The 27,423-nt window shown below is 31.9% G+C and overlaps 2 protein-coding genes across 2 annotated transcripts; one reads left to right on the top strand and one right to left on the bottom strand.

The window, feature by feature from the left end:
• Window positions 1-2,365: 2,365 nt before the first annotated feature.
• LOC109812341 (putative inactive receptor kinase At1g48480) lies at window positions 2,366-12,672 on the top strand. Its single transcript, XM_083076036.1, is given in 6 exon segments — window positions 2,366-2,567; window positions 2,717-2,793; window positions 2,912-3,052; window positions 10,044-10,176; window positions 10,179-11,111; window positions 11,805-12,672. Coding segments are annotated over 6 exon segments (2,055 nt in total). The 3' UTR covers window positions 12,374-12,672.
• A 4,936-nt stretch (window positions 12,673-17,608) lies between these two features.
• Window positions 17,609-25,464, bottom strand: LOC109812340 (uncharacterized). The gene is made up of 3 exons (XM_020376284.3): window positions 25,307-25,464; window positions 25,083-25,188; window positions 17,609-19,180 (listed from the first exon to the last, which is right to left on the bottom strand). Exons 1-3 carry the CDS (start codon window positions 25,343-25,345, stop codon window positions 17,814-17,816), a joined length of 1,512 nt encoding a protein of 503 aa, XP_020231873.2. The 5' UTR covers window positions 25,346-25,464; the 3' UTR covers window positions 17,609-17,813.
• Window positions 25,465-27,423: the final 1,959 nt, after the last annotated feature.

Genomic DNA, 27,423 nt, shown 5'->3' with positions numbered 1-27,423 from the left:
CCTTAACTTGAACTTAAGGTTTTTAAGAGATTGAGAAATGATTTTAAACCTTTGACTTGAAATAGAGCAGCTAATGGTGCTTATTGCTAGAGATAGAGTAAATGTCATTGGTCTTTCTTAAGCTCTGGTTTCTAAAGCTGGTTTCTTGGTTAAACTATGCAAGAGATTGATAGTTTAAGTTAACAACTTAGATGCCAACTTGTAAGAGATTAGGGTTGGTTACTTTTGAAAGTGATTGATAAATTTTGAATAATAACTATTGTGAGCTTAGTTATAAACATGAGAGGAAGGTTTAGTGAAGTCAAACCCCAACATTTATTAATATTGCATTAGAATCAAGTTTTGCACCCTAAGTGTTTACCAAAATACCAAAAAGAATTCTTATTATTTGCTTACATTATTTACTGCAACAAATTGCACTCTTATTGCTTTTCGGTAGCTTAATTAGTTTAACAAGTGAATTTGTAAAGTGTTGCGCAAGTCCCTTGGGAGACGATACTCATACTTTCAATGAACTACTTATACGATTTGGTACACTTTCCAAGGGAGATAACAAGTTTCTAGCACCGTTGCCGGGGACTTGCGTCTCAATACTTAGGCAAAGTCACTTGGATTACTAATCTAGGCTTTGATTCATTAATTCTTTTTATCTTTTGCAGTTATTATATTTCCTTTCTTTTAATTCATTATATCTGAGTTGCTGACTGTTTGTTGTAGGTTTGTGATTCTGGTTTATGCGAGATACTGTTCCCGCTAGTGATTTAGCTAACGACCGAAAATTGAGAAAATAGCTAGGAGGAACATGGGAGCAGTAAGCAAGCAAAGGTTACTAGCTAAGCAGGCACAACTTAGAAAGGCTACTTCATCGTTTCTGAATCCTTCTTTATCTGAAATCTTAGAGGAAGTAGAAATGGCAGAGGAAAGACCAAGAATTAATCTTGGTGATCATGCAGCTGTCATTGGTACTACTCATTTTTCTAGCATTGCCACTCCTGCAATGACTGCCACTAATTTTGAGATTTTCATCACTATTGAATCTGATTCAGAACAACCAATTTGCGGGCCTTGATCATGAAGGCCCATATTTGCATCTCTATACTTTCATTAAGCTTTGTGGCACAATGAAGATACATCAAGTTCTTGAAGATGTGATTCGAATGAAGCTATTTCCTTTCTTACTTCTTGGGAAAGCTAAAATATGGCTCAATGCTCTACCACATCCAAGCTTAACCAAGTGGTCTGACATAGAGACAAAGTTCTTAGCAAGATTCTTCCCTCTTTCTAAGATCAATCAAGCAAAAAGTGAGATCGCCACATTCTCTCAAAAGTAAGATGAACTTCTTTCCAAGGCTTGGGAGAGATACAAATCCTTGTTAAGGAGATGTCCAAGTCATGGATTTGATGACCTTACTTAGGTTAACATTTTTCTGGGTGGATTGTTGCCATGGGTGAAAATTCTATTGGATGCCTCAATTGGAGGTAGCCTGCGTTTTAAAACACCAGAGGAGGCTATAGAGTTGACTGATGCTATGACAGCAAATGATTATGATTTACTAGCTGAAAGGGAGTCAAGAAAGAAAAGAGGAATTCTAGAGTTAGGATCTCAATATGCTTTATTAGCTCAAAATAAGCTCTTGTGCCAACAAATTGAGGCCCTTACCAAGCAGCTTGCTCGGATTCCAACACAACTAGAATCCACTCAATATCAAGTTTTAAGTTGTGATCTTTTTGGGCTAAATCATCCTCATGGGCAATGCATTTACATCTTTCCATCTCATGGAGAAGAGGTGAATTACATGGGGAATCAAGCTCGACAAGGAGGAAATTATGGTGGTAATTATGGGAAGAATTGGCAATCACACCCTAGCACAGGGTGGAACCAGAATGATATTGCCCAGTCTAGTAGACCTCCTATGCAAATGCTCAACTTGTATGACCGACAATCTAAATTAGAAGAAACATTGAACCAGTTCATGCAGGTCTCAATCTCTAACCACAAAAGTACTGAAGCATTTATAAAAAATTCTTGAGATTCAAGTGGGGCAGCTGGCGAAATAGTTGGCTGAAAATTCTCGTGGAAGTTTTTCTGCTAACACTCACACTAATCCAAAGGAGAATTGTAGTGCAATTATAACAAGGGGTGGTAAGAGAGTGGGTGTTTTGGAGGATGAGGAAGAGCAACAGGAAAAAGTGGCAAAAGTGAGAGAGGGAAGTGGAGAAAATAATGAAAAAAATAAAAAAGGAGAAAATGTAAAAGAGAATGTCATAGAGGGAGAAGGGTTGGCTAAGGAAGTTGTTGTTAAAAAATCAAAGAACTAACTAGCAAGAGAATTGAGGATGAAATCCAAGGTGTTTAGTACCAAGGATGTACCATATCCCCAAGCCCCCAAGTAAAAAGGATAAAGAGAAGCAATTTACACGCTTCATGGAGCTTTTTGAAAAGCTTCAGATCAATATTCCATTCTTAGAGGCATTAGAGCAGATGCCCACTTATGCGAAATTCATGAAAGACCTCTTAACCAAGAAGAGAAAGTTCAATGAGCAAGATATCATTGAGTTGGAACGAGGTGCAGTGCCATAATTCAAAAGAACTTAGCTCCCAAGTTCAAGGACCCTGGAAGCTTTACAATCCCAATCACTATTGGGGACCTATGGGTTGGAAGAGCACTGCTAGACTTGGGTGCAAGCATTAACCTCATGCCCTTGTCTATGTTAGATAGAGTTGGCCAGGTGGTAGTAAAACCGACACGCATGACTTTGCAGCTAGCCGATCGGTCTATCAAGTACCCCATGGTGTGATTGAGAACATAATAGTTAAAGTTGACAAATTCACATTTCTAGCTGATTTTGTGATTTTGGACATGGAAGAGGACTCTGATGTTCCTATTATCTTGGGAGGACATTTATGAAGACTACACGAGCAATCATTGATGTAGGGGATGGTAAATTTAAATTGAGGGTCAAAGATGAGGTGATCACTTTCAATGTATTTGAAGCCACGACCCATCCGAATGATAAGGGTGTTTGTTTCCGAATGGATGTGCTGGATGAAGTAGTGTGTGAGGCTACGAAGAAACTTAAAAAATAAGCTCCCAATGATGTAATCCGCTTGGAGCTGCTTTCATTCTCACTACTTGGGAAAGCTAAATTGTGGCTCAATGCTTATGAGTCAGCTAAGCATTACAAGGAAAGGGTGAAGTTGTATCATGAACGAAAGATCTTGAAACAAGAGTTTCATCTGGGACAACTTGTGTTCCTTTACAACTCCCGGTTGAGACTTTCCAGGGAAGCTGAAGTGAAAGTGGTCAGGGCCATTCAGATTTAAGTAGGTTAGGCCTCATGGAGAAATTCAAGTGGAGGATCTTGCCTCCAAAGAGAGCTGGGTGGTAAATGGCCAAAGACTTAAACTTTACCTAGGCGGTGAAATTGAGCGAGCTGATTCCATCGTTGAATTAAACAACCCCTAAAGTCTTGGCTTGTCAAGCTAGTGACATAAAACGAGCACTTTATAGGAGGCAACCCATCATTCCTAAACCAAAAACCAATTAGCATGCATTTAATTTCAATTATTGGTGTGTTTTAGGTGTAAGTACATAGTTAGTCATTGTGTTTGCTTCTTAGTTGAGAAAACATTGTGATTGTAATGGCTTGAGGAACTTCATGTTGACCTATACTTGAAAGGTTTGAAAATTTTGTAGTAATTCTGAAATTCACACTTAGCATAGAGGAAGAAGAAAAATTCTCTGGAAGTGCCACGCTTAGCCTCAGTTTCAAGCTGAGCCCCAAAACTGAACTGGAAAACTGGGAGTTCTCTCTAGAACTCCCAAACTAAGCTTAGAATCCACGCTCAGCGTGGACGTGACATGGAATTTGGGCTCTTGGAGCTCCTACGCTCTGCCTCAGAACCCACGCTTAGCTTGGGAGTCATTTTTTACAATAAATGCTCTCACTCTCTCCCCAGAAGCCCATTATTTTCCTCTACCCCTATTTAACCTCTCACAATCACTCTCAAACCCTAGGATACATTCTTCTCCTTCTCCTTCTTGCTCTTGGTGTGGGTATTGCTGCATATCTCTTTTCTTGCTTACCAAAGGCGTGAAGGTAAGTCTCCCTCCCTAACCTTGCATGCTTCCTTCTACCTTATGCTTCTTAGTTTATCTTCTTGTCTCTCTATTCACCTTTACCCATTTTCGTGCAAGCATCTATATCTCTTGGGTTTTTCTTCTTGTTGCATTGCTTTGTTAATTGTTGTGTGTTTGCACATATGTGGTTCATGTCTTTGTAATTTATCTTGTTTAAACCTTAGCTGTAGCTTATTCTGCTCATGTAGCATGCCTAGGGGGCCATGAGCAATAGTAAGGGGAGGAGGTGATGTAGCTGATGATGATGAGGAGTCTGAGGATGAGGAAGCTAGTGAGGAGGATGACGATGAAGAAGAGTCGGACGAGGCCGAAGAGGACGAGGAGGAAGACTAAGCTGTGTCACATTGGAAAACTATATTTAGTTATTCTGTTCTATTATTTTGCTATGCTATTTTGTCTTTTTATCCTACTGCGTACTGCTTTATTAACCTTTTACCTTTTGTTGTGTACTTTGAGTGGTATTGATGTTAATTAGTAGTAACCTTTGCATGTATACATATTTCAATGATTCTGGCTGTGTGGTTTTAATGCGTTTTGAAAAATGGAAAATAAAAAATCAGGTGTGCATGTATCCCTTAGTGAACAAGGGTATTTTAAGACACAAGATCAAATATGTTTATGGTTGCACTCTAGGGATGATTAGTGATAATGTGTGATAGTTACTTTTGTGGTTAATGACTGTGGCATGATACTTTTGAAAATTTTTGAACACCTTTATTAACCCATGTGAGTTTTGGCCCCTCTTACTGTAAGAGTGTTACCATTTGATTTCATGCAGTTGATTTTTCTTGAGTCTCTTTTGAATTTGCATAGCATATGTTATTTAGAGATGATCAAGGCAATTTTTCTTATAAATTTGAGCCACTTGACTAAAAAGCCATCCTGACATAAAAGTGAATCCATTGCACCCTACTTTGAGTCAAACAGTGAATTCATTGAAAACCTTGAAACCCTTAAGAAAAACAAAATACTCCCACACTTTAGGAATATGAGAGCAATAAGATTGATCATAAGAAGAGAAAAGTCTTAAGTTTGGGGTATTTTGGGGTGATCATTGTTGCTGAGCATATTGATGAATGTGCATGTTATGGTTGTACCACTGTGGCCATTAGTCAGTTGTTATTCAGTTTTAAAAAGAAAAGAAAAAAAAAAGAAGAAAAAAATTCAAAAATTCAACAAAAATCAAAAATCAAAAAATAAAAAAATCAAAATTCAAAAAGGTGATTAAATTGTGTGAATAAGCGTATTGTATGATCTATATGCTTTGGGTGAAGGTATTATCTTGGGACTTCTGGGGATAGAAAAAGGAAGAAGAATTATACATGGTGATCATTAAGATTTACTCTTCTACTCCTGTGGTGTCCTTTGTTGACCCAGTAAAACCAATTTCTTTTGTTAGCCGAGCCACATTACAACCCATGAAAGACCTTGTGATCTATGCATGATTATGTGACTATTTGAATTTGCTTGAGATGAAAAGCAAATTTGACTTGTGTGATTCAATTGTGTAAATTTGAGAGATATTCCCACCTAAATACACTTGTGTGAAAGAGAGAAACACTAACCTTGGTGAGGAAGAGGTTGTTTTTTAATTTTCATTAGTATCACTGCCATGCTTGTTAATCCCTTTAGGAATTGTTGCAATACACTTTTGATATCAAATTGTGTGGGCACCGCATTAGTCTTGGAAGACATGTATGGTTGTTTGTTGTAGTTACCAATTTTCAAATCATGTTCAATTAGGATATTAGGTTATGTGTGTAACATAGTTGCTTCATTTTTCTTTGCTTGAGGACAAGCAAGATCTTAAGTTTGGGGTATTGATAAGTGCTATGATTTCATTAAGTTTATGGCCTAATTTGAAGCACTTATATCAATTTTCTTTCCTTTAGATCTTGTTTTTAACTCAAAACATATCTCAATTGTTAGGTGATCATATTTTGTCTTTGAATCATGTTTTTAGGTAACTCATAGGTATTTGGTTGTTGTTTTGTAGTTGGGAGAAAGTTAGGAAAGGAGGAAGGAAGCCAAGGACAAAGTGATGAACTCAAAGCAGAAGATATTTTTGCCCAAGTCTCCAGGCTAAGCCTCAGATCCACGCTTAGCCTCGGCAGAGAAACTACAACAAAATTTAATCCCCAAGCTGTGTGTGGAATTTGCACTAAGCGCGAGAGTCCCAGAAACTCATTTCTTTCCAGACCTATCCTCAAGCTTAGCATGGCATCTCACGCTTAGCGTGGCATCTCACGCTTAGCGTGGATTGTGCTGAGATGTCATTATTCATACAAGACAAAAGCTTTTATGACCTAAAAGACAGATTTTTGAGGACAGAAGCAAGGAGAATCATTCTTAGAGTTTGTGTGGCGGCTGGAGAGCTCTAGAACCTTCAAGATCAAGCTTCTTCCTTTCTTCATCATTTGTAAAGTTCTACATGTCTATGTGTAGCTAACTTAACCCTTGTTGGGGTTTAATGTAACTAAACCCATTCTCATGTGTAAACTCTAAGCAATCAATCTAAGTTGTTATTCATTTTTATTGTTCTGTTTCTGTGCATAATGTTTGTTATGGCTTGATCACCCTTAACTTGAACTTGAGGTTTTTAAGAGATTGAGAAATGATTTTAAACCTTTGACTTGAAATAGGGAAGCTACTGGTGTTTATTGCTAGAGATAGTTTAAGTTAACAACTTAGATGCCAACTTGTAAGAGATTAGGGCTGGTTACTTTTGAGAGTGATCGATAAATTTTGAATAATAACTATTGTTAGCTCAGTTATAAACATGAGAGGAAGGTTTAGTGAAGTCAAACCCCAACATTTATTAATATTGTAAAGTGTGACGCAAGTCCCTAGGGAGACGATACTCATACGTTCATTGAACTACTTATACAATTTGGTACACTTGCCATGGGAGATAATAGTTCTACTAGATATTCAATGAAGTACAAGTATTATTTGTTCAGCCTCTTCAGGCTCGTAGTGAGTATTCTCGACCACTCCTAGTCCCAAGTATTATCAACCACTCTTGGTTCGTCAACTTCACTCGTCAACGCTAGTATTCTTAAACTACTTATGGTTCCCTAAGTATTATCAACCACTCCTGGTTCGTCAACTTCACTCATCAACGCTAATATTCTTTATTCAGCCACTTCTGGCTCTTAGTGAGTATTATCGACCAAATTCTGGCCCGCTAACTTCACTCGTCAGTGCTAGTATTCTTTATTCAGCCACTTATAGCTCTCAGTGAGTATTATCGCCACCTCCTGGCTCGCTAACTTCACTCATTAGCGCTAGTATTCTTTGTTCAGCCATTTCTGGCTTGTAGTGAGTATTCTTTGATAAGTCTCTCCAGGCTTTTACAAGTATTCTTTCCCTAGCCTCTTCAGGCTTTATAGATGTTGGATATATGATTTGGTTTGAATGTTTGGTTTACTCTCATAGAGAGGATACATATGTTTGTACACTCACTAAGGTATGCAACCTTAGTTTTACAAGGATTGAGTGTGTGGTTTACTCTCACAAAGAGGATACATATATTTCTACACTCACTAAGGTTCATGTTCCTAAGTTACACTTAGAACTCCTTAGTCTACAAAGATAAATACACCATCGTAGATTTGACTATATAAGCTTTGTCTTTGGTTTCATTGCTTCATGGGCTGGATATCACTCTTCACCTATCTTTTCCAAAGCCAACCTTTCAAGGTTTGAAGTCGTGATATATATATAGTCTTGTAAAATTTTCCCGTTGCAAATATCCGTTGAAGCAAATGTAGTTGTTCATGATTAGTTTGATCTTCTCATTTAATGTATAAGATCTTGCATTAAATGTTGCTTCTTGTTTTCTAGACATTGCGTGAACCTTCTACGTTTGTTAGCAGCAGTGTCTGACTTTAGCTGAGACCTAGGAACTTTTTGTCCTTTTCCGGTCATCATAGTTGCAGAGCGTTGTCCTTATCTGAAAGAGTATAATTCTTGAGAAGTTCAACTTTGGTGGAGTTGTGACACCCTTACTACCCCAACACGTATCTTGTAATAATGTAAATAAAACTAACGAATATATTTTTCAACATTGGTAAAAAGAGTTCACATAAAATCTTCATAGTTGTTCTTTAATATCCAAAATAATTGAAAATAAAACTTAGAAAATAAAACCTAAGAGTTTACAAATTGTTTTCAAAATAATAAGTACAATTCCAAATCCATATAAAATTCATGTCCTAGAAATCCTCTACCTCTATGTCACAATATCAGAGCACACACACAATTCAACTGTTGGCATTCTAGATGCCACTCATAGCCAGATCTTCCTCATCTAAAACATCCACAAATTGTACGGTGAGAAAAGAAAACATCTATATGTAAAGCACACAAGGAAAATCCACAACATAATCTCATCATAACTCATTACTTAATGAAATATTTACAAGCATTTATATATATCCTAATTCTATCAATCATGCATCATCTTCACATTACAATTCACAATCATACCAATCCATCCCACATCTTGCAATTAACACTATGTCAAGGTCACGCCTCCCCTAACATACGTGTTAATTGCTTCACACATCCCACACTATGCTAAGGTCACGCCACCCTTGTAGCATCTCTTGCCCAAGGTCGTGCCACCCTTGACATAAGTGTGAGGAACCACAATCACATTTATCCATAATCATCACAAATCTTATAATTAACACTATGCCAAGGTCACGCTACCCCTGTAGCATCTCTTTGCCCAAGGTCGTGCCACTCTTGACATAAGTGATATGTGTTAATTGCCTCACACATCCCACACTATGCCAAGGTCACGCCAGCCCTGTAGCATCACTTACCCAAGGTTGTGTCATCTCAGACATAAGTGTGAGGAACCACAATCACATCACATTCACATTCAACACAACATCTCATTTCATGTCAACATACTCACATCATAATAATTGAACAATTAAGTCATAATATACCATTCGTCACATCATGTTATCAATTCAATACTAAAACGGTAGATATAATATATACATTTGTGCGAAGACATCACACCACATTCCATAACTCAATTCCACATCTAAGTCATCAATAATATAACAATAACAATTATAAATTAATATAAAACCTGATTAAATCACCAATTTAATAGAATCTTAACTCAAATAGTAAAACCCTCAATTTTTTCCAAACCTAACTCACAGACACTTTTCTAGAATTTCGTTCTTTCTCCTAGATCATCATTTTTACAAATTATTTACATATTTCTAATCCTCAATACATGCAAACTCTAATGGGATCATCAATTCCTCAAATAGAAATAATTATAAAATTATCCATAATCCTATGGAATTCCTCTTCTACCCAATTTTCTCATGTAACTTTGCATACAAATAATTTCCTTTTCTCCCGTACCTTGATAAGTAGTAGCTGAAACTAAGCAGAATCTGGTTGGTCTCCTCCTCTGGGTTCCCCTTGGTCTTCAGAGAGTGTAGAAAAAAAGAAATCAGAACTGAAAAGTGTACTTTTGGGAGTGTCAAAGCGTGCTATTTATAGGCATGAGGAGTGGCCAAAACGGGCTGTTTTGAATCCAGAACGACCCGTTCTGGACTCATTCGTCGTGTGTAAAATTCACATTCAGAATGGTCCGTTCTTAAACCAGAACGACCCGTTCTAAGGTTGCATTTTAACCCATAACAACCATGTTTGGAATGGTCCGTTCTCAACTAAGGTTTTTAGACCTTTTTAGTAATTTTGAACGGCTCGTTCTAGTCTGGGAACGGCCCATTCTGGGTTACTAAATATCAAACTTTTTAATAGCTTGGAACGACTCATTCCAGTTTGGGAACGATCCGTTCTAGGCTACTAAAACACCCTTAATAAATTTTATGAAAATGACTAAATCACCCTCAATAAAAGTATGAAAACTGGGGTGTTACAGGAGTTGTGGACGCAACTTCTCTTTGCATTGCAAAGTATCTTCAAATTCTTAGCCTGAAGGGCAACACTTTACAGGATTCGGTATCAGAGGATATTGGAAATTGCAAGTTTTTGCTCACTTGTATTTAAGTGAGAACCAATTCTCTGGGGACGTTCCTATTTCTATTGGCAAACTAAGTAATATGAAAAGGCTTCATATTTCGGACAACCACTTCAGTGGTGAGCTTCCGAACATGGTTCATGTTTCAGGTTTGATATCCTTTTTGGCTGAAAACAACAACTTCACTGGGGAGATTCCTAGTTTTGACTTCTCCAACCTTGATGCGTTTAATGTCTCTAACAACAATTTACAAGGCCCAGTTCCTGACGTTGGAGGAAAATTCCAAGCAAATAGCTTTTTTGGTAATCCTAACTTATGTGGAAAACCACTTTCAAATGCATGTCCACCTCCACCACCTGAAAAGAAGGACCAAAAATCTTTCCCTAATGATTTGTCCATTTATTCAGGTTACTTAGTCCTTGGTTTAATTGTCCTTCTTTTCTTGGCCTTTAAGCTTTTGAGCAAGTTCAAGACCAAATTGGATGTTGAAAAGAAGGAAATGGTACAAGAAAGTGTTGGTGTTGGTGGCAAGACTAGTGAGGTATCCAATTCCAATGGATCAAAGATTGGCACTGGGGTTAGATCTGAGTATTCTTTGACATCTTTGGAAAGTGGCATGACAACAACATCAGGTCTTGTTCTTCTTTCAAGCCGAACGCTTAGAGGGTTGCAATTTGAGGACTTGCTTGGTGCCCCTGCTGAGTTGATTAGGAGGGGAAAGCATGGAAGCCTCTACAAGGTTATGCTCGATAATGGGGTGCTGTTGGCAGTGAAGAGGATCAAGGATTGGGGAATTTCAAAACAGGATTTTGAGAGAAGGATGAGTTTGATTGCCCAAGTGAAGCATCCACGTGTACTGCCACCTGTTGCTTACTATTGCTCTCAGCAAGAGAAGCTCCTAGCCTATGAATATCTGCAGAATGGTAGTCTCTTCATGTTGCTCTATGGTAAGTTGCATGCAAAGTAAGGTTTCATTACATTCATTTGACATAGAAAGTAGCAAGCTGTGGTGCCTATTTTGACATAGTAATGCATATTACATTAGTCTCTACTGAATCGAAGCAATTTTGACCAGGAAAAAAGTGTCTTGCTACCTAAGATGAAGAAAACTAAAACTTGCTTACTTTCTAAATAATGGTGTCTAATACATTGCATATAATTAGTCGAGTAAATTATATTAACACCTTCTGAAGTTTTGGTGAATTCTCCCCAATTCCTCTCTCTTCTTTACACACAGACTAAGACCTTTTAGTTATCTAAAACATATTGCATTGCTATATATTAAACATCACACTTAAATGTTACCTAAGAAACACATTACATTGTGTACTCTTACAAGGAATTGCTGTATGATCTCATCTCACGTTTTTTTGAAATTTTAAGGACTGCATTTGACATCTTGAACTTATATTGGAAAACTAATAAGAGTAAATTATATTGACACCATGAGGTTTCTTGAAATTGCATATGATCTCATCTCATTTTTTTTTTTAATGTTTACAAGAATTCCTTACAAGAGTACACAGTGTAATGTGTTTCAAGAACAATGAACTTTTTTCAGTAGAACTGGGGATGCATTAAAATTTTGCCTCTAGGAATAAATCTAACCAAATATTTGTCTTCACCCTTAATGATTTTAGGATCTGAAAGTGGCCATTCTTTTGACTGGGGAAGCAGGCTAAGTGCTGCTGCAAAGATAGCTGAGGCTTTGGCATATATGCATGAGGAGTTTCTTGAGAATGGAATAGCACATGGTAACTTAAAATCAAGTAACATTTTGTTTGACAAGAACATGGATCCATGCATAAGCGAATATGGGCTAATGATGGCAGAAAATCAAGATCAAATTGTCCTTTCCCACAACAGAAACCTCAAAAACAAAGATCTGATTGCAGCCACCTTCAAAGCTGATATATATGCCTTTGGTATGATACTTCTGGAGCTTCTGACAGGGAAAGTAATTAAAAATGATGGATTTGATTTAGTAAAATGGGTGAATTCAGTGGTCAGAGAGGAATGGACTGTTGAAGTTTTCGACAAGACCCTAATCTCACAAGGTGCTTCTGAAGAAAGGATGATGAAGTTGTTGCAGGTAGCATTAAAATGCGTAAATCCTTCTCCCAATGATAGGCCAAGTATGAGCCAAGTTGCAGTGATGACAAATTCTTTGAAAGAGGAGGAAGAAAAATCCATATCATTTGACACATGACCGAGAGTTTAGTCATACACTTCTTCACATCAGATTAAAAAGAAAAAAAAAATCTCTCCAGAAGTATATGTTAATTCAAACAACTCTAATTTTTGTTAGTTTCAAGCATATCATGATCAGATTCAGAACGCATTAATATGGGAACTTATTTAATATGGTAAATGATCCAAAATTAGTGGTAATTTCAATTAGCAAAAGTGAGAGTGAAAGCAGGTTTTACATTTTCTACACGTTATCTCATCACTGTTCTGCATCCCTGCAATGAAATTTGTGTTCCTGTAATAATTCCATGCCGCACAAACCGAGCCAAGCTGCATGTTACTTCAGCAGGTCAGTTTAGCTTTGAAGTTTTTTTACATGCAAGTAAAAACGAGTCTCAAGACTTGTTTCTTGATTCTAAATTATAAGAATTAGGAGGTTTGTTCTAAAATACTGCAAGTCTTTTTATTTCGAATTTAAGAAAAGATTTTAACAGTGAATAACAATCAATATATTTTGAAATGATCGTTTTTCCATTATACAACTATTGTAGTGTACTTTCATTTATCAAATATTGAATTAGATTGGATAGAAAATTTCTTTTTAGTTAGAAAATTAGATTGAATAATTTTTTCCCCTTAATTACTTAAAAGTACATACGGCAGTACATTTGAACCTTGATTAATTTCATTCTAACATATTATCCCGTGATAACATGATTTTCTAACATTTACTAAATCGGTTAGTTACTTAATACTTGATTCTTTAAATAAAAAAATAACTCTTAAAATGTAATATTTTATTTTTTTTTGAAAAAAATAATTAAGATGATAATATATGCCATCAGACACCTTGCCAAAAGTACATATTTTATATAATAATATTAAATTATTTCCCATTACAAAAACACGATCCGATTCATAGTAAACCAATCTAGTTTAAATGTTATTCGTACAAATATGAAAAGTCACCAATTTAACTGATCGATATCGAGGCATGTGAAGCATTTTCAACATTAGTTATTTTATCCTATGTTTTTAAAATTGGATGATTATTAAGTCAGTTTAGATACTAATTTAAAATTTAATAATTAAATCGTGATTAAATTGATATTAATATAATAATAGCAAGTATTTCTAATACAATAATAATAAATAAATAAATAAATATAATATCATAATTGTAACGACCCGCCGTGATCGTCTCAATACGAAACAACACTACACACTACTGGAATATATATACTAAAATAGTATGATAAAATATTTACAACTCAAGTTGCTAATCAAGCAACCAACAACAATTAATTATATACAACAAAGTATGCTACTATAAGGTAGACTACAAAAAAAAATATATCCATCTCCAGGCACCTCCTGTGGTCTCTAGCAGCTATCTCCCAGCCTATCCCTGCTCTGCTCCCATACAACGTATGATCATCGTAGTCCAAACCACATGGAAACATGCAAGGGTAAGCTAGAGACAATAAACAACTCATAAATATCAAATATGAAACACAACTATATAATCATCTTCACATCCGATACAAAAGATAAACAACACATATATTATACATCTTAACATCATTTCAACTTGATTCCACGTATCAACGCTGTATCAACACTTCAATGCAACTACTGTACAAACCATTGGAATAGTTATTATATTCATCATAACAACAACCAACACATGTGTTACACACCTCTCAACAACACATTTTTAAAACAACTTACAACACAGGTAATCTAGCGACACTAGCATCATCATCAACTTGTATACAATTAAGCAACTTACAACATAACAACACTGTCATCATCCTCAACAGGATCAACATACAACACAATTACAACTTAACAATACAACAACATAGATACAACTCTTATCAACAACAAATCAACTCATCAACAACTTATACATCGTCACGCATTTCAACTCGGAGATCTCCTACAACGTGGTAAGTAGTCTAAGTAGCTAGGTCCTACCGAACCGACAATACAGAACCTTTTTTGGGCTTGCTAGGTAAACAACAAATTTGGATAGAAATTCACAACACGATAATGATTTCTCAGACTTTGCCACTTAAACAAAGAAGTATAGTACTCGATTAGGAACTAAGTTCCCGACTTCGTACTACACTCAAATTGGTCGCTTTGTAATTGGTATAGCTCGACCTAGCCCCTATACTATGGTTGCTTTGTAATCGGTATAGCTCAACTTTGTCTCTATACCGTGGTCGCTTTGTAATCAGTATAGCTCGACATTGCCCCTATACCGTGGTTGCTTTGTACACGTGTGCCTCGACCTTGCCCACACACGGGACCAACTAAGTCCTAGAGGAGAACAACACAACGTCCACTCCAAGGGAAAAATTCTCAAGGAGGGTTTTTAACAAATTGGGCTCTCAGAGCACCACAACTATCTCAATCCGCACAATGGGATGAGCAACTTCGAAAACATCTCCTCTAGTCCTCGTGATCAACAACTTATCATCACAACTAAATCAGTTTACAACTCAACAGCACAGCTCAACTTAACAACTTAAACAACACACAACTTTCAACTCATCATCTCAACTTTCAACTTAAACAACATGATATATCAGCACAACAACTCATCAACGTTGTTTAACAACACATTTTAACAACACAACATTTCATTTCAACCTTAAACAACACAATCAACTCAACAACTTATTATCTCAACTTGTAATTTACAACTCAATCATCATAAAATAATATCTTTTCAACACATGGCACAACATACAACTTTTTAGCAACATACAACTCTTCTCTAACAACTTAACAACATGGCCTACTAATAAATTTTGTATAAATCTCAACACGTCTACACTTTTTACATCATGCTTCTCACAACTCACAACATTATCATTTCATCATATTTTACAACATATAAATAATTCACACATAAATATAACAACTTTAGCAACATACCATGTATTCAACGCATTTTCTATTTGGCACAACTACTCATTTAGTTTACAACACTATACTCAACATGCATCTCTTCATTTCACTTTCTACTCATCATACATTTCAATGTAATTATACAACTTCATATGAGTTCCTAAACTCACACCCAACCAAACAACATACAATCTAGCTTCCCTTACTTGAAGATTGGCTCAAAATAGTCAAGAACTGAGAAGAAGTAGAATTTCCTTTCCGAAGCTCAACCCGGAACTTCAATCCACCCAAAGCAAGCTTCGTAGTCCAGAGTCCTTCTCTCTAAAACTTCTTTCTAAAAACCTCTCCTTCTCCTCAACTGCACAACCTCTATTTATAGAAGTATGAACTGGCCAGAACGGCCCGTTCTGGGCTCCTTCATCATGTGTAAAGTTCACATTCAGAACTGTCCATTCTGGCACGTCTAGAACGGCCCATTCTGGCACGTCTAGAACGGCCCGTTCTAAAACTGGCACTCCCCATTCTGGAGTTGAATGTAACTCATAATGACCATTTTGAAACGGACCGTTCCAGTCCAAGATTCATAGGCCTATTTAGTAGTTTGGAGCAGTCCGTTCTAGGCTACTAAATCACCCTTGTTTTAGTAGTTTGGAACGGCTCATTCTAATCTGGGAACGACCCGTTCCAGTTTACTAACTATGTTACAATAATTTTATAAAAGTAAAATTAAAATAATTTTTTTTTTTATATTTTTAACATTTATGATGTAATTTTTTTTTATATTTTCAAACAACTATCCAAGTATTCTTTCAACAAATCTCTCCAGGCTCAACACTAAGTATTCTTTCAACCAAGTCTCTTCATGCTCAAACACTAAGTATTCTTTTGCACAAGCCTCTCCTGGCTCAACCACTAAGTATTCTTTTGCATAAGCCTCTCTAGGCTCAACTATTAAGTATTGTTTTGCACAAGCTTCTCGAGGCTCACCCCTTTCAACAAAGGTAGTGAATGATTATAGATTGATTTGTCTCTTCTAAACGTGATGTAATCAACAACGAAAGCATAAATAATCTACAAAGAAATATATACAAGATTTATAAATGAAAAACTTCTTTGTAGAGTTTCAGCTTTGTATGTTTCAGTATGCTTCTCAATTCAAACTTCTCAATGTTTATCACATTTGTTTAGTATATGTTGCTCTTTTTATGTACAACACTTCTCTATTCTCTGCTTTGTTATTTGAAGGCTTGATCATTTTATAGTAACTTCATAGAAGATAACCGTTACAACAACTTTGAGTTGAACTTTCAATTTTCTTCACGAGTTGCTTCATTTGTCTTCTTTGTTGATCCTAGAGATTACCGTTGATGCATTTAATACAAGCATTAAATTCCTTTTAGCAAAGCGTGTATCACTTATTTGAACTTGTTCAACCATTAAGTATTCTTTTTCACAAGCCTCTCTAGGCTTACCCCTTTCAGCAAAGGTAGTGAATGATTATAGATTGATTTGTCTCTTCTAAACGTGATGTAATCAACAATAAAAGCATAAATAATCTACAAAGAAATATATACAAGATTTATAAATGAAAAACTTCTTTGTAGAGTTTCAGCTTTGTATGTTTCAGTATGCTTCTCAATTCAAACTTCTCAATGTTTATCACTTTTGTTTAGTATATGTTGCTCTTTTTATGTACAACACTTCTCTATTCTCTGCTTTGTTATTTGAAGGCTTGATCATTTTATAGTAACTTCATAGAAGATGGCCGTTACAACAACTTTGAGTTGAACTTTCAATTTTCTTCACGAGTTGCTTCATTTGTCTTCTTTGCTGATCCTATAGATTATCGTTGATGCATTTAATACAAGCATTAAATGCCTTTTAGCAAAGCGTGTATCACTTATTTGAACTTGTAGACTACTTATCATCATTTGAGAATGGAAAAAGTAATGTTAGCACATAGTATTTGAAGTTAGTGTAGAACAGTCTTTCGTAGAGCCTTTTCCGTGATATCCAAAATTTTGCTTCATGCTTCACACGAATATTTGGTCATTTTCATCTTTAACAAATTTTAAGAGTTTCAACATTTTTTTTTCTTTTTTGACCTATTAAGGAATAATATATTTAATGAAATTAAGTGTTAGTCTCATTTGGAAGTATTCATTTAATGCATAGAGACAGGCTGTATGCTTCGTCTAATTTCTTTCATCTTACAGATGATACATATTTTTCACATTTCGTCTTATATAACGTTTCTTGCATTGTAGATATTTGACTTGGTTTTAAAAAAAAAATATTTGTTTATTATCATTAAAACTTAAGGGATCCAAGATTGTCTTTTAACTTAACACAAGATCATTTTTTGACTTAACACTAACACATAATACATCAAATTATCATCATGATTTCCACACTTTGACAATGCAATTATGGCATATCATAGTTTCAAACAAAGAGAAATACATTGTAGGCTAATATAGTACATGTATGGATATGCCTACTTATTTAAGGATACTAGCATGATTGATTTAAGTAATCTATTTGGCAAACCAAAGAAGGTGGCCCTCAGGGAACATGTGACACACTGGAGTAGTTCCAGGCTTGATTTTAAGCATCTGGAAAAAAATATGCTTTGGATTCCATTCTGATGTGTCTTTGTGGCACACAGCTACAGCTTTAACTCTAGTACCATCTTCTCCTTCCAAAGGCATAAAATGTGCAGTAGTATTTAGTACCTCGTGACAAAAAAAGACAACATAAGGGTAATTCATAGGATGACAAACAATGATCTTCTCTTCCGCTAACTTCTTCACTCCATTTTTCACTAAGAATTTTGTGGACATTGTTTCCTTTTCCACCTCTGTAGAAACAACATGGATGTTCTTCCCAAGCTTAGAAGTGATGAAATCCACCATGGATTCTAGTGAAGTTGCACAATGTTTTTCTTCTCCAATCATTGCAGGTGCTTGACACCGACTAGTGGCTTTCTTCACAATCTCAACATTCTTAGGCTTTGGATTCACAAAAAGAATCTCCAATATTTCTTTTGTCTTTTCTGGAGAGAATGGTATACGTTCTGCAATTTGGCGAGCCAACAATGGAGTTGTATAAGTTCTTTTATAGAAGTGTCCTTCTAATTTCATGCCAGGCTTCAATCCTTCCTCAAAGAAGACTAGATCGGGTTTTAGGTTGTCATGGTGATGATGATTAGCAACAAGGTTTACCTTTGGAAGAAGAGCATATAAAGGGAATTCATCTTGTGATCGAATCTTTTCAGCACCATATAAAGGGAATTCATCTTGAGATCGAATCTTTTCAGCGCCATACCAAGGGATTTCATCTTGAGATCGAATCTTTTCAGTGCCATACCAAGGGATTTCATCTTGTGATTGAATCTTTTTAGCGCCATACCAAGGAAGTTCATCTTGAGATCGAATCTTTTCAGCGCCATACCAAGGGATTTCATCTTGAGATCGAATCTTTTCAGCGCCATACCAAGGGATTTCATCTTGTGATTGAATCTTTTTAGCGCCATACCAAGGAAGTTCATCTTGAGATCGAATCTTTTCAGCGCCATACCAAGGGATTTCATCTTGAGATTGAATCTTTTCAGCGCCATACCAAGGGATTTCATCTTGTGATTGAATCTTTTTAGCGCCATACCAAGGAAGTTCATCTTGAGATCGAATCTTTTCAGCGCCATACCAAGGGATTTCATCTTGAGATCGAATCTTTTCAGCGCCATACCAAGGGATTTCATCTTGTGATTGAATCTTTTTAGCGCCATACCAAGGAATTTCATCTTGAGATCGAATCTTTTCAGCGCCATACCAAGGAATTTCATCTTGAGATCGAATCTTTTCAGCGCCATACCAAGGGATTTCATCTTGTGATTGAATTTTTTCTACACCATATAATAAAAATTAATCTTGTGATTAAACCTTTTTAAAACCTATAAAGGGAATTCATTTTGTGATTAAACCTTCTTAATAAACATGAACATAAAAAGAAACTAATATTGTATTGAGCTATTAAACATAATAGACATAGAAAAGTGAAATCTCATATGGAGTCTCCTTAACACCCATGAACATTTGAACATGAAAAGGAAATCGGTATTGTATACAAGCTTTTTTTTTTTTTTTTTAAAGTTAGATCTTTAAAACCTAATACCATGAAAATTTAAAACAAATAAATAATCAAGATTTTAATATCACATGAAAGATATGATGTATTTAATTAGGAAATTGCTTGTTAGTACGAATTCATGTCGTACAAATATTAAAATATTGTTAATTACCTGTTATTTTAGTTAACAGTCTAATTTCTTTTATCTTTTAATTTATACTTGAGCTAATTGTATTAAAACATGTGTTTCGTAAAATATTTTGCACCAAAACCTCTCGTACCATTAGTGTGTATTTGGGCATCCGTTAGCATCCATTTTTAACGTGATTTTTCACATCCAATTTGACGTTACGTACAAGTTGTAGCTTTTGTATTCTACATTAATTTTATGTGAATTTTCATGTTTCGGATGCACTTCCAAACGCAGACTTGGTATTGCTCATTTAATTATGGTTGAAGGCATATTATGAAAAAGAAAAAATTTAACATCGGCTATACTAAGGGGAAAAAATCTTTTTTTTTTTTGACGAAAAGAAAAATTAATTAATTATTCACTTAAAAAATATTCTAACATTTAAACAATTCATTTGAAAAGGCTTAAGAAAGCTTTAATCATAATATAAGTAAAACAGATTTAGAATTTCTAAAGTAAAAAAGATGAGCTTTTAAAAGTAAAATGTAATTATAATTACTAGTTATAAAATCCATGGTTAAAAATTATTGATAAAATTATATATATATATATATATAACTCTAAAATTAATTATATAATTATAACTATTAATTTTTGGTCAAAACTTGTGAAAAAATGAGATTTAACAACAAGATATTACATCAGTTGTCTTACAACGGATGTAATATGTAACCTAATGACATTTTTTTTATAAATAATATCAATTACACTACATTGGCTATAGTTTAATTGATGTAGTGTACTACTTTCTACATCCGTTCAATGATCAACTAATGTTAAAAAGGGACATATTACTTGAGTTCGAGTTTCAACCGATATATTATATTTAAAAAAAAAAAATTTAAAAAAATAATATTTTCAATGTTAGTAGGTGTTAGAAGTGGGTGTTGTGGGCGCAAATCTATTTTGCCTTCACTTTTATTTCATATTTGTCTATGTTGTTTGTATTTTTGTTGTTTAAATTTCATAGATTTGTGAAGAGAAGACACAGACAAGGTTGTGAATATGGATGAAGTTGTGGTTGTGGTCATAGATTTGTATGGCATTGAAAAGCATGGAAAGAAAAGTTCTCAGAAAAAGGGAAGTGAGTTTAGGAGTGAAGGTTTGTAGAGGCATAAATTTGCTGGAGAAGGTTTAGGGGAAGAAGATGTAGTGTGAAGGGGATTACAATGTGGTTGGGGGTTGAGATGAGGTGTAATTGGGGGTGTGGAAAGGGAGATAAGGCATTTGGGGGAATATGGTGATGGGCACCAGGAGTTCACACACACGTCTTTAGTCTCTATATTAGTATTATATGGTCTATTTTAGCCTTAAACTCTCGTAGTTTTTTGTCTTTGTAATATCCCAAAAGTCCTCACACCAATAAAGACTATGTATGCTTTATAAATTCTTGTTTCTCCTCATGGTCTAATAATGTGTGATTTTGTTTGTACTCCTCCCCTCAAACAAAAGATTATGGTTTTAACCTCTCCTTTAAGTTGAAGGGAGTTGTGTATGGTTGAAAAAAGGGGGAGGAAGTGGCATTGCTAGAAAGAAGGACATGAAATCACTTACAGTTTATATTAGTGACATTTACATATTATGTATTTAACTAATTTAAAAGACCTCTTATTCATTAGTGTAATTATTATTTTCTCTATTTTTTTTTATTTTTCAGTTTTTAAAAGAGTTTTATTTTTATTTATTTGTCATTGACAAAGTTTAATATGATATTAATTTTTATTTTTGTTAATTATACCCATATTTACCTAAATATCTAACTTTTTATTGAATTTGCACATTAATATATATATATATATATATATATATATATATATTTGTGGAGTAAAATTAAAAAAAATATAAAATATAACTTCAAAATTATTGTATAAAACTCAAAATTTATTTTTATTTGTATTTAAAAAGTTTAAAGAACTATTAAATAAGAATAGAGGCAGTAGAATTATTATAATTAATTTATCTGTAAAAGCATACTTCTCTAAAAATAAAAAAGCTAAATTTGAATAAATTAAAATATAATTTTAATCATTATACTTTGTCATTTCCTAAAGTCTTTCTTTTATAAAGTCAGAAGGAACATTCAGATCATTGACGTCACGAATTCAAAGGAAACTCATCACTCATGAGATAAAAATTTTCAACAAATAATTAGATGAATATGATAATATAAGTTATTTAATTGATGTAACTAAAATAAAACAATTTTCAAACTTCAAAAACTTAAAAGGATATTTTTCAAACTTGTGAAATGATTAAACTCTCTACCTTAATTATGTTCCAACTCTAATAATAGATTTTCCTTGTGTCAACTTTTATTTTTATGATACTTTCAGTAATCCTTAATTGAACCCACCGAATGAGATTCTTGGCTTCATGTCAAAAGTTATGTGCTACAATTTGATTAAATGTATTCGGTAATAAAGTATATTTGATAAGTTTATCATAAATATTTCTAGGAGAGAGAAATTAAAAATTAAAAAAATAATTTATTTATATGTGTGTGTATTCGGTATTAAAAGTATATTTGGATAAATTTATCATAAATATTTCTAGGAGAGAGAAATTTAAAATTAAAATAAAATAATTTATTTAAAAGACAAAATTCTATGTGTGTGAATAAGTTAACAATGATATTTAAAAGGTAATAAAATTGTGTGAGTGGATAAGTTAACAATATGATATTCAAAAAATAATTTTTTAAGAAATATATTAGATTGAGATTTCAAAAGATTTTAAAATATTTGTTTTTATAAAAAAAGTCTTATAATATTTAATTAATATTTTTTAATATAAAAAATTATGTGTATTCAATTAAGACAATTGAAATTTTTAAGGAATATATCAAAATTTAGTAGTATTCAACTAATACAATGAAGAATTTTTTTAGGAATATAACAAAATATGGTTGTAATAAAATAAGATTTTTTTCACTTAAAAAAAGTATATTAATATTAAAAAACATAGAAATTGTAATAGATTATTTTGATGGATATATTTCATAAGACTTTTTAATATAATTTATATATAATTCATTTATCCAATAATGTTGCTAAAATTATTGAGAGTTTGCATTTTTTTTTTCTTGTGTATTTCTCCTTTTCTCTCTCTCTCTCTCCTATTTTGTTTCTCTCTTTTCTCTTTTCTCTTCTCATGCCATTTCTATCTCATGTTCTCTTTCTCCTTTTGTGCATCTCTCTCATTTATTTGATTTTCTACTTTTTTTCTCTCTATTTATTTTTCTATTTTTTTTATCTATCAATATTTTTGTGTTACATTTTTATCTATCATTATTGATGTATAATTTATTAATATTTTTTTAATTATTAAATATTTAAAATTATTTTTGAATTATTAAATACTATATATTGTTAAATTTTCAAGTTACTAAAATTTAACAAATTTTTATTTTCAATAAAATTTAATATTAAAATATCAATTTTTTAAAAAATTTACTAAAATATATTTTGACAATTCTATCAATTAATGAATATCATAAATTTGAACATATTGCTCAAATTTAATAATATGAATGAAAAAATATAAAATGCATATATAGAGGTGTATGTAGAGAAATATTATTTAAGAAAATATAAAATTATATTCAAATTTTTATTAATTTTTTTTAAAAAAATTTATTTTATTTTCTTTATTCAAACCTTGTCATTTCTTTATGTAGAGAAATTATATTTTTTTTTTAAAAAAATTCATACTATCCTTTGAAATGTAATAAAATCATTTTAAATCTTATAAATTCTTAAGATACAAATCCATTAAAATTCATATTACAAAATCTTGATTAAAAAAATCTTTTAAAAAATTTTAAAAGTCATTAGATTCCTAAAAAATCTTTTTAAAAAATCTTAAAAGTCATTAAATTTCTACAAAATCTTTTAAAATTTACAAGACTTATAAATTTACAAGTCTTAAGAGGACATGAAACTAGAGTCAATTTTTTTTATTAAAAGGTTAAACAAATTTGATTTTATTTTCTTTATTCAAATTTTTTCATTTCTATATGTAGAAAGATTATATTTTTTTTTCTCTAAATTCATATTACTCTTTGAAATCTAATAAAATTCTTTCAAATTTTATAAATTCTTAAGATACAAATCTATTAAAATCCATATTACAAAATATTGATTAAAAAATATTTTTAAAAAAATTTAAAAAGTGATTACATTGCTACAAATTCTTTAAAAAAATCTTAAATTCATTAAATTTATACAGATTTTTTTAACATTTACAAAAGAAAAAAAAATTATGCTAAAAAAGTCTTATAAAATCTCAATCCAATACAACTCCTTTAAAAAATTAATAATTTTTTTCATATTTTATAAATCAATTTGTGATTTAACTTATGCTTTTTTTTTCTCCTATAGATGCTTCTAAACAAATTTATCCAACCATGCTTTGAATTTATAAGAGTATATTATATTCTCAACTTTTCAGACATAAGTATTATATGGTTATATTTTCTTATATAATTTCATTTGTTTAACTTAATATTATCATGTAAAAAATGTAAATATTGAATTATATAAATATATATTAAAATATATAGTTTAGTCCATTTATCTAAATATTTTTAAAGAATATCTTTTAAAATACTTTAAAATAAAATTTTTATTCATTAAAAAATATGATAAAATATTTCTAAATTACCAAATTATTCTTCACTCATTTGATGCCCTAACATTTTTTTACACATCAACGTTGCTATATGTCACAAAATATATTATAAAAATAAAATAAAATAATAATATATTTTTCCAAAAAAAGCACAAATATATATTATTAACAAATGATTTTCTAGTAGTTAAAATATATGAATGACTATTTTGAACATGAGTATTTTTAGGAGTTTTTCTTCAAAGATAAGTTTTTTAAGATTATTTAATTTAATTTTTTTATTTATTATAATTATTTAAGAATTAAATTTTAATATATTAAAACTAAATTATCAATAAATAAATTTAATCTACAATTATAATATAAATTATTTATCATAAATTTAAAATATAAGTTATATATTTAAATATATTTATATAAATTTTAAATATAATTTATATATCCAAATATAATATTTCTTTGCATATAATTTATTATAAATTTTAGTTATATATAATACAATAAAAATTTAGTTTGTGTATTTTCATCTCTAAAAGAAGAAAACTATATATTTTAAAATAAAAATGAGAAAAGTGTAATTACACTGGATGACCTATAGACAACCGAAAATTGGTGTTGTTGGTTGCTTTTGGCGTCCTTAGTTACCTACATCCTTAGGCCCTTAGGCAGCCTAGGGTGTGTCAAACGACTGTTTAATACATGTAAAGGTTAAACAAAGTAACTAAGTCTAACTACCATAGATAATAAATAAATAAATAAATAACCAAGGTACAGAAATATTTCATGAGAGTGCAAAAGATATCTTAGTCATGAAATTATATATAAAAAAAAAACATATTGTTTCATTATTACTAACCAAGGTTTAGAAGTTCTATGATTGGTTTGGGCATAGGGGTATTTGGAAGCATCCTTTCCCAGTAAACTTGTGGAGGTATGGCAGCTTGAGCTGTCATCAGTATCAGCTGCATATTCAACATTCATCACTCTCGGGAACATGTTAAAATAAAGATGACCAAAATATGTAGCTCTACAGTTTCCAAAATAAAAATGAGATGAAATAATATAAAAGATAAAGCTCACATTGAGAGAACAAAGCAATGGAAGCCAACGAAGTTCCATAGTTGAAGCAAAGTGGTTAGAGATCTATGAGAAGGTGATATGATACGGAGACACAGACAAACCCAAAATATATAGAGAGCTCCAGAGGAACAGTGACATGGCGTGTTGCTCGAGCGTCAATATTTAAATAGGTAACCCAGATTTTGTAGCAACTCTCAGATTTTGTTATGCATAATAATATACAGAAAAAAAAATATATTTGAGACTTGAGAGAAATAGGAAGAGATAAATGATTGTTTTTTTATTTATTAATATTAAGATTTTGTTATTACTGTATATGTCAACGTCAAAGAGCAACCAATAATGAGAGATTTTAATAGAATATTCTATTTATTTGGGTGTCCAAGAATTATATCCTAATATATAAAGAAATAATTTGAGGGAAATAAAATGATACTTGAGAAAAATAATGTTTCATCGAAAATAATTATTATAGTAATTAAACATTATGAGATTTAAATAAATTATAAACATGTAAATTTATTTATGTGGAGTAGTTTTAACTTATTTCAAATTCCTAGATATAACTTAATGGTTAGATGGGGATGAATTGTGATAATTAGAAGTATAGAGACATAAGTTAAATCTTTATTATGATTATTTTTATAATTTTTTTCATCTTTGCTAAAACAAATTACTCTTTTACATTAAATAAATATAATTTTTTTCTGCTGATTCAAAATTTAACAATTTAAAAAATAAAATTTAACTAATATAACTTGTTTATCTCATTGTTATACCAACACATACTTTAGTATCTGTTAATTTTTTTAAAATAATTAATTTAAAAGAAAAAAAAATACCAAACGCATACTATGACTGTGTTGTTAAACTTCTCACATTCATCTTCTCAATCTCTTTCACCGCTCTTACAATATATTATTAGTTAAAATGAATTTTACAATGAGATTTTAAAAATTAATAATAATATCTTTAATAAAAGAATATTTTTTTTAAAAAATAATTATATTTATATATTTTTTAAAAATAGACTTTTTAAAATGAATTTTAAGAATATAAAAGTGACTTTTAAAATATAAAATCTTGAAAAAATTATATAAATATAAATATAAAATATTTATTTTTGAAGAATACCTAAAACCTGATGTTAATCTCGTCCTTGGACCGATTAGGTAACGAAAGTAATTAAGAACGGAAGGGTTTAGTGATGATACTATTGTTGAAAGCAAATTTTTCATTTTTATTTCTTTATTACATTTCCTATTCTACTCTGACGGCATCTATTTCTTCTCCTTCTATTTTTCTGTTTTATTGCTTTTCATTCATATATTTTTTTCTCTATGGTTTTTGGGAAAGATTTTAGGTGACTAGAGCTTTTGATGGCAACAACTTTGGTTTAATACACGTTGGGTTGTATCGTTGACATTTTGGTTTTTGCTTGATGATAGGTGGTTTCAAATTCGTATTGGATGAAAATTTTGTTTAACCGGTTTATTAACTTTTTTTTTTTTTTTACATTCTAAGTTTTTTAAAATTATTAAAAAATATTTTGATTAATTAAAGGATTTTTTAAAATATTTTAAAGATTTTTAATAATTACAAATATTTTAATTAATGAAAATTGTTTTGTATAATATTTATTAGAGAAATGTGTATTTTTATGATATTTTGTTATAATAGGCATTTAGAGAAAAATATGTGTTTTTTTTTATTATGATTTTTTAATGTTTATACATTTTATTATAATTATTTAGGTTGGGAAAATATATTTATTTAATATATTATTTATTTATAATTTTTAATATTTAAAGGAAAGGAAAAAAGAAATATGGTTAAAGTATTTTTATCGAAGGGTTAAATTTTAAAAAGGAGGTTATGACAGTTCTTTTATTACACTTCTCATTTTTCATATTATACATATGGTCCAAAGAATGGGAAGAAGAATGAGAGCTGGTAGGAGAACATACAAGAGATTTATGTCTTTTATCAAGTGTTCGTCAAGGTGTGAGGGAGTGAGTAATCTTGCTCTATGCGTGAGATAATTATTGGGTAGTGAGATTGGTTCCTAATTTCTTTTTTGTTGTATGCATTATATGAAGGAAAAATTCAATTTGTAT

Source organism: Cajanus cajan, chromosome 6 (genome assembly GCF_000230855.2).
Source record: "Cajanus cajan strain Asha chromosome 6, NIPB_CcT2T_4, whole genome shotgun sequence".
In the NCBI taxonomy this organism is placed as follows: Eukaryota; Viridiplantae; Streptophyta; class Magnoliopsida; order Fabales; family Fabaceae; genus Cajanus; species Cajanus cajan.
Note: the sequence above shows the minus strand (reverse complement) of the source record. Positions and strands in the feature narration are given on the sequence as shown.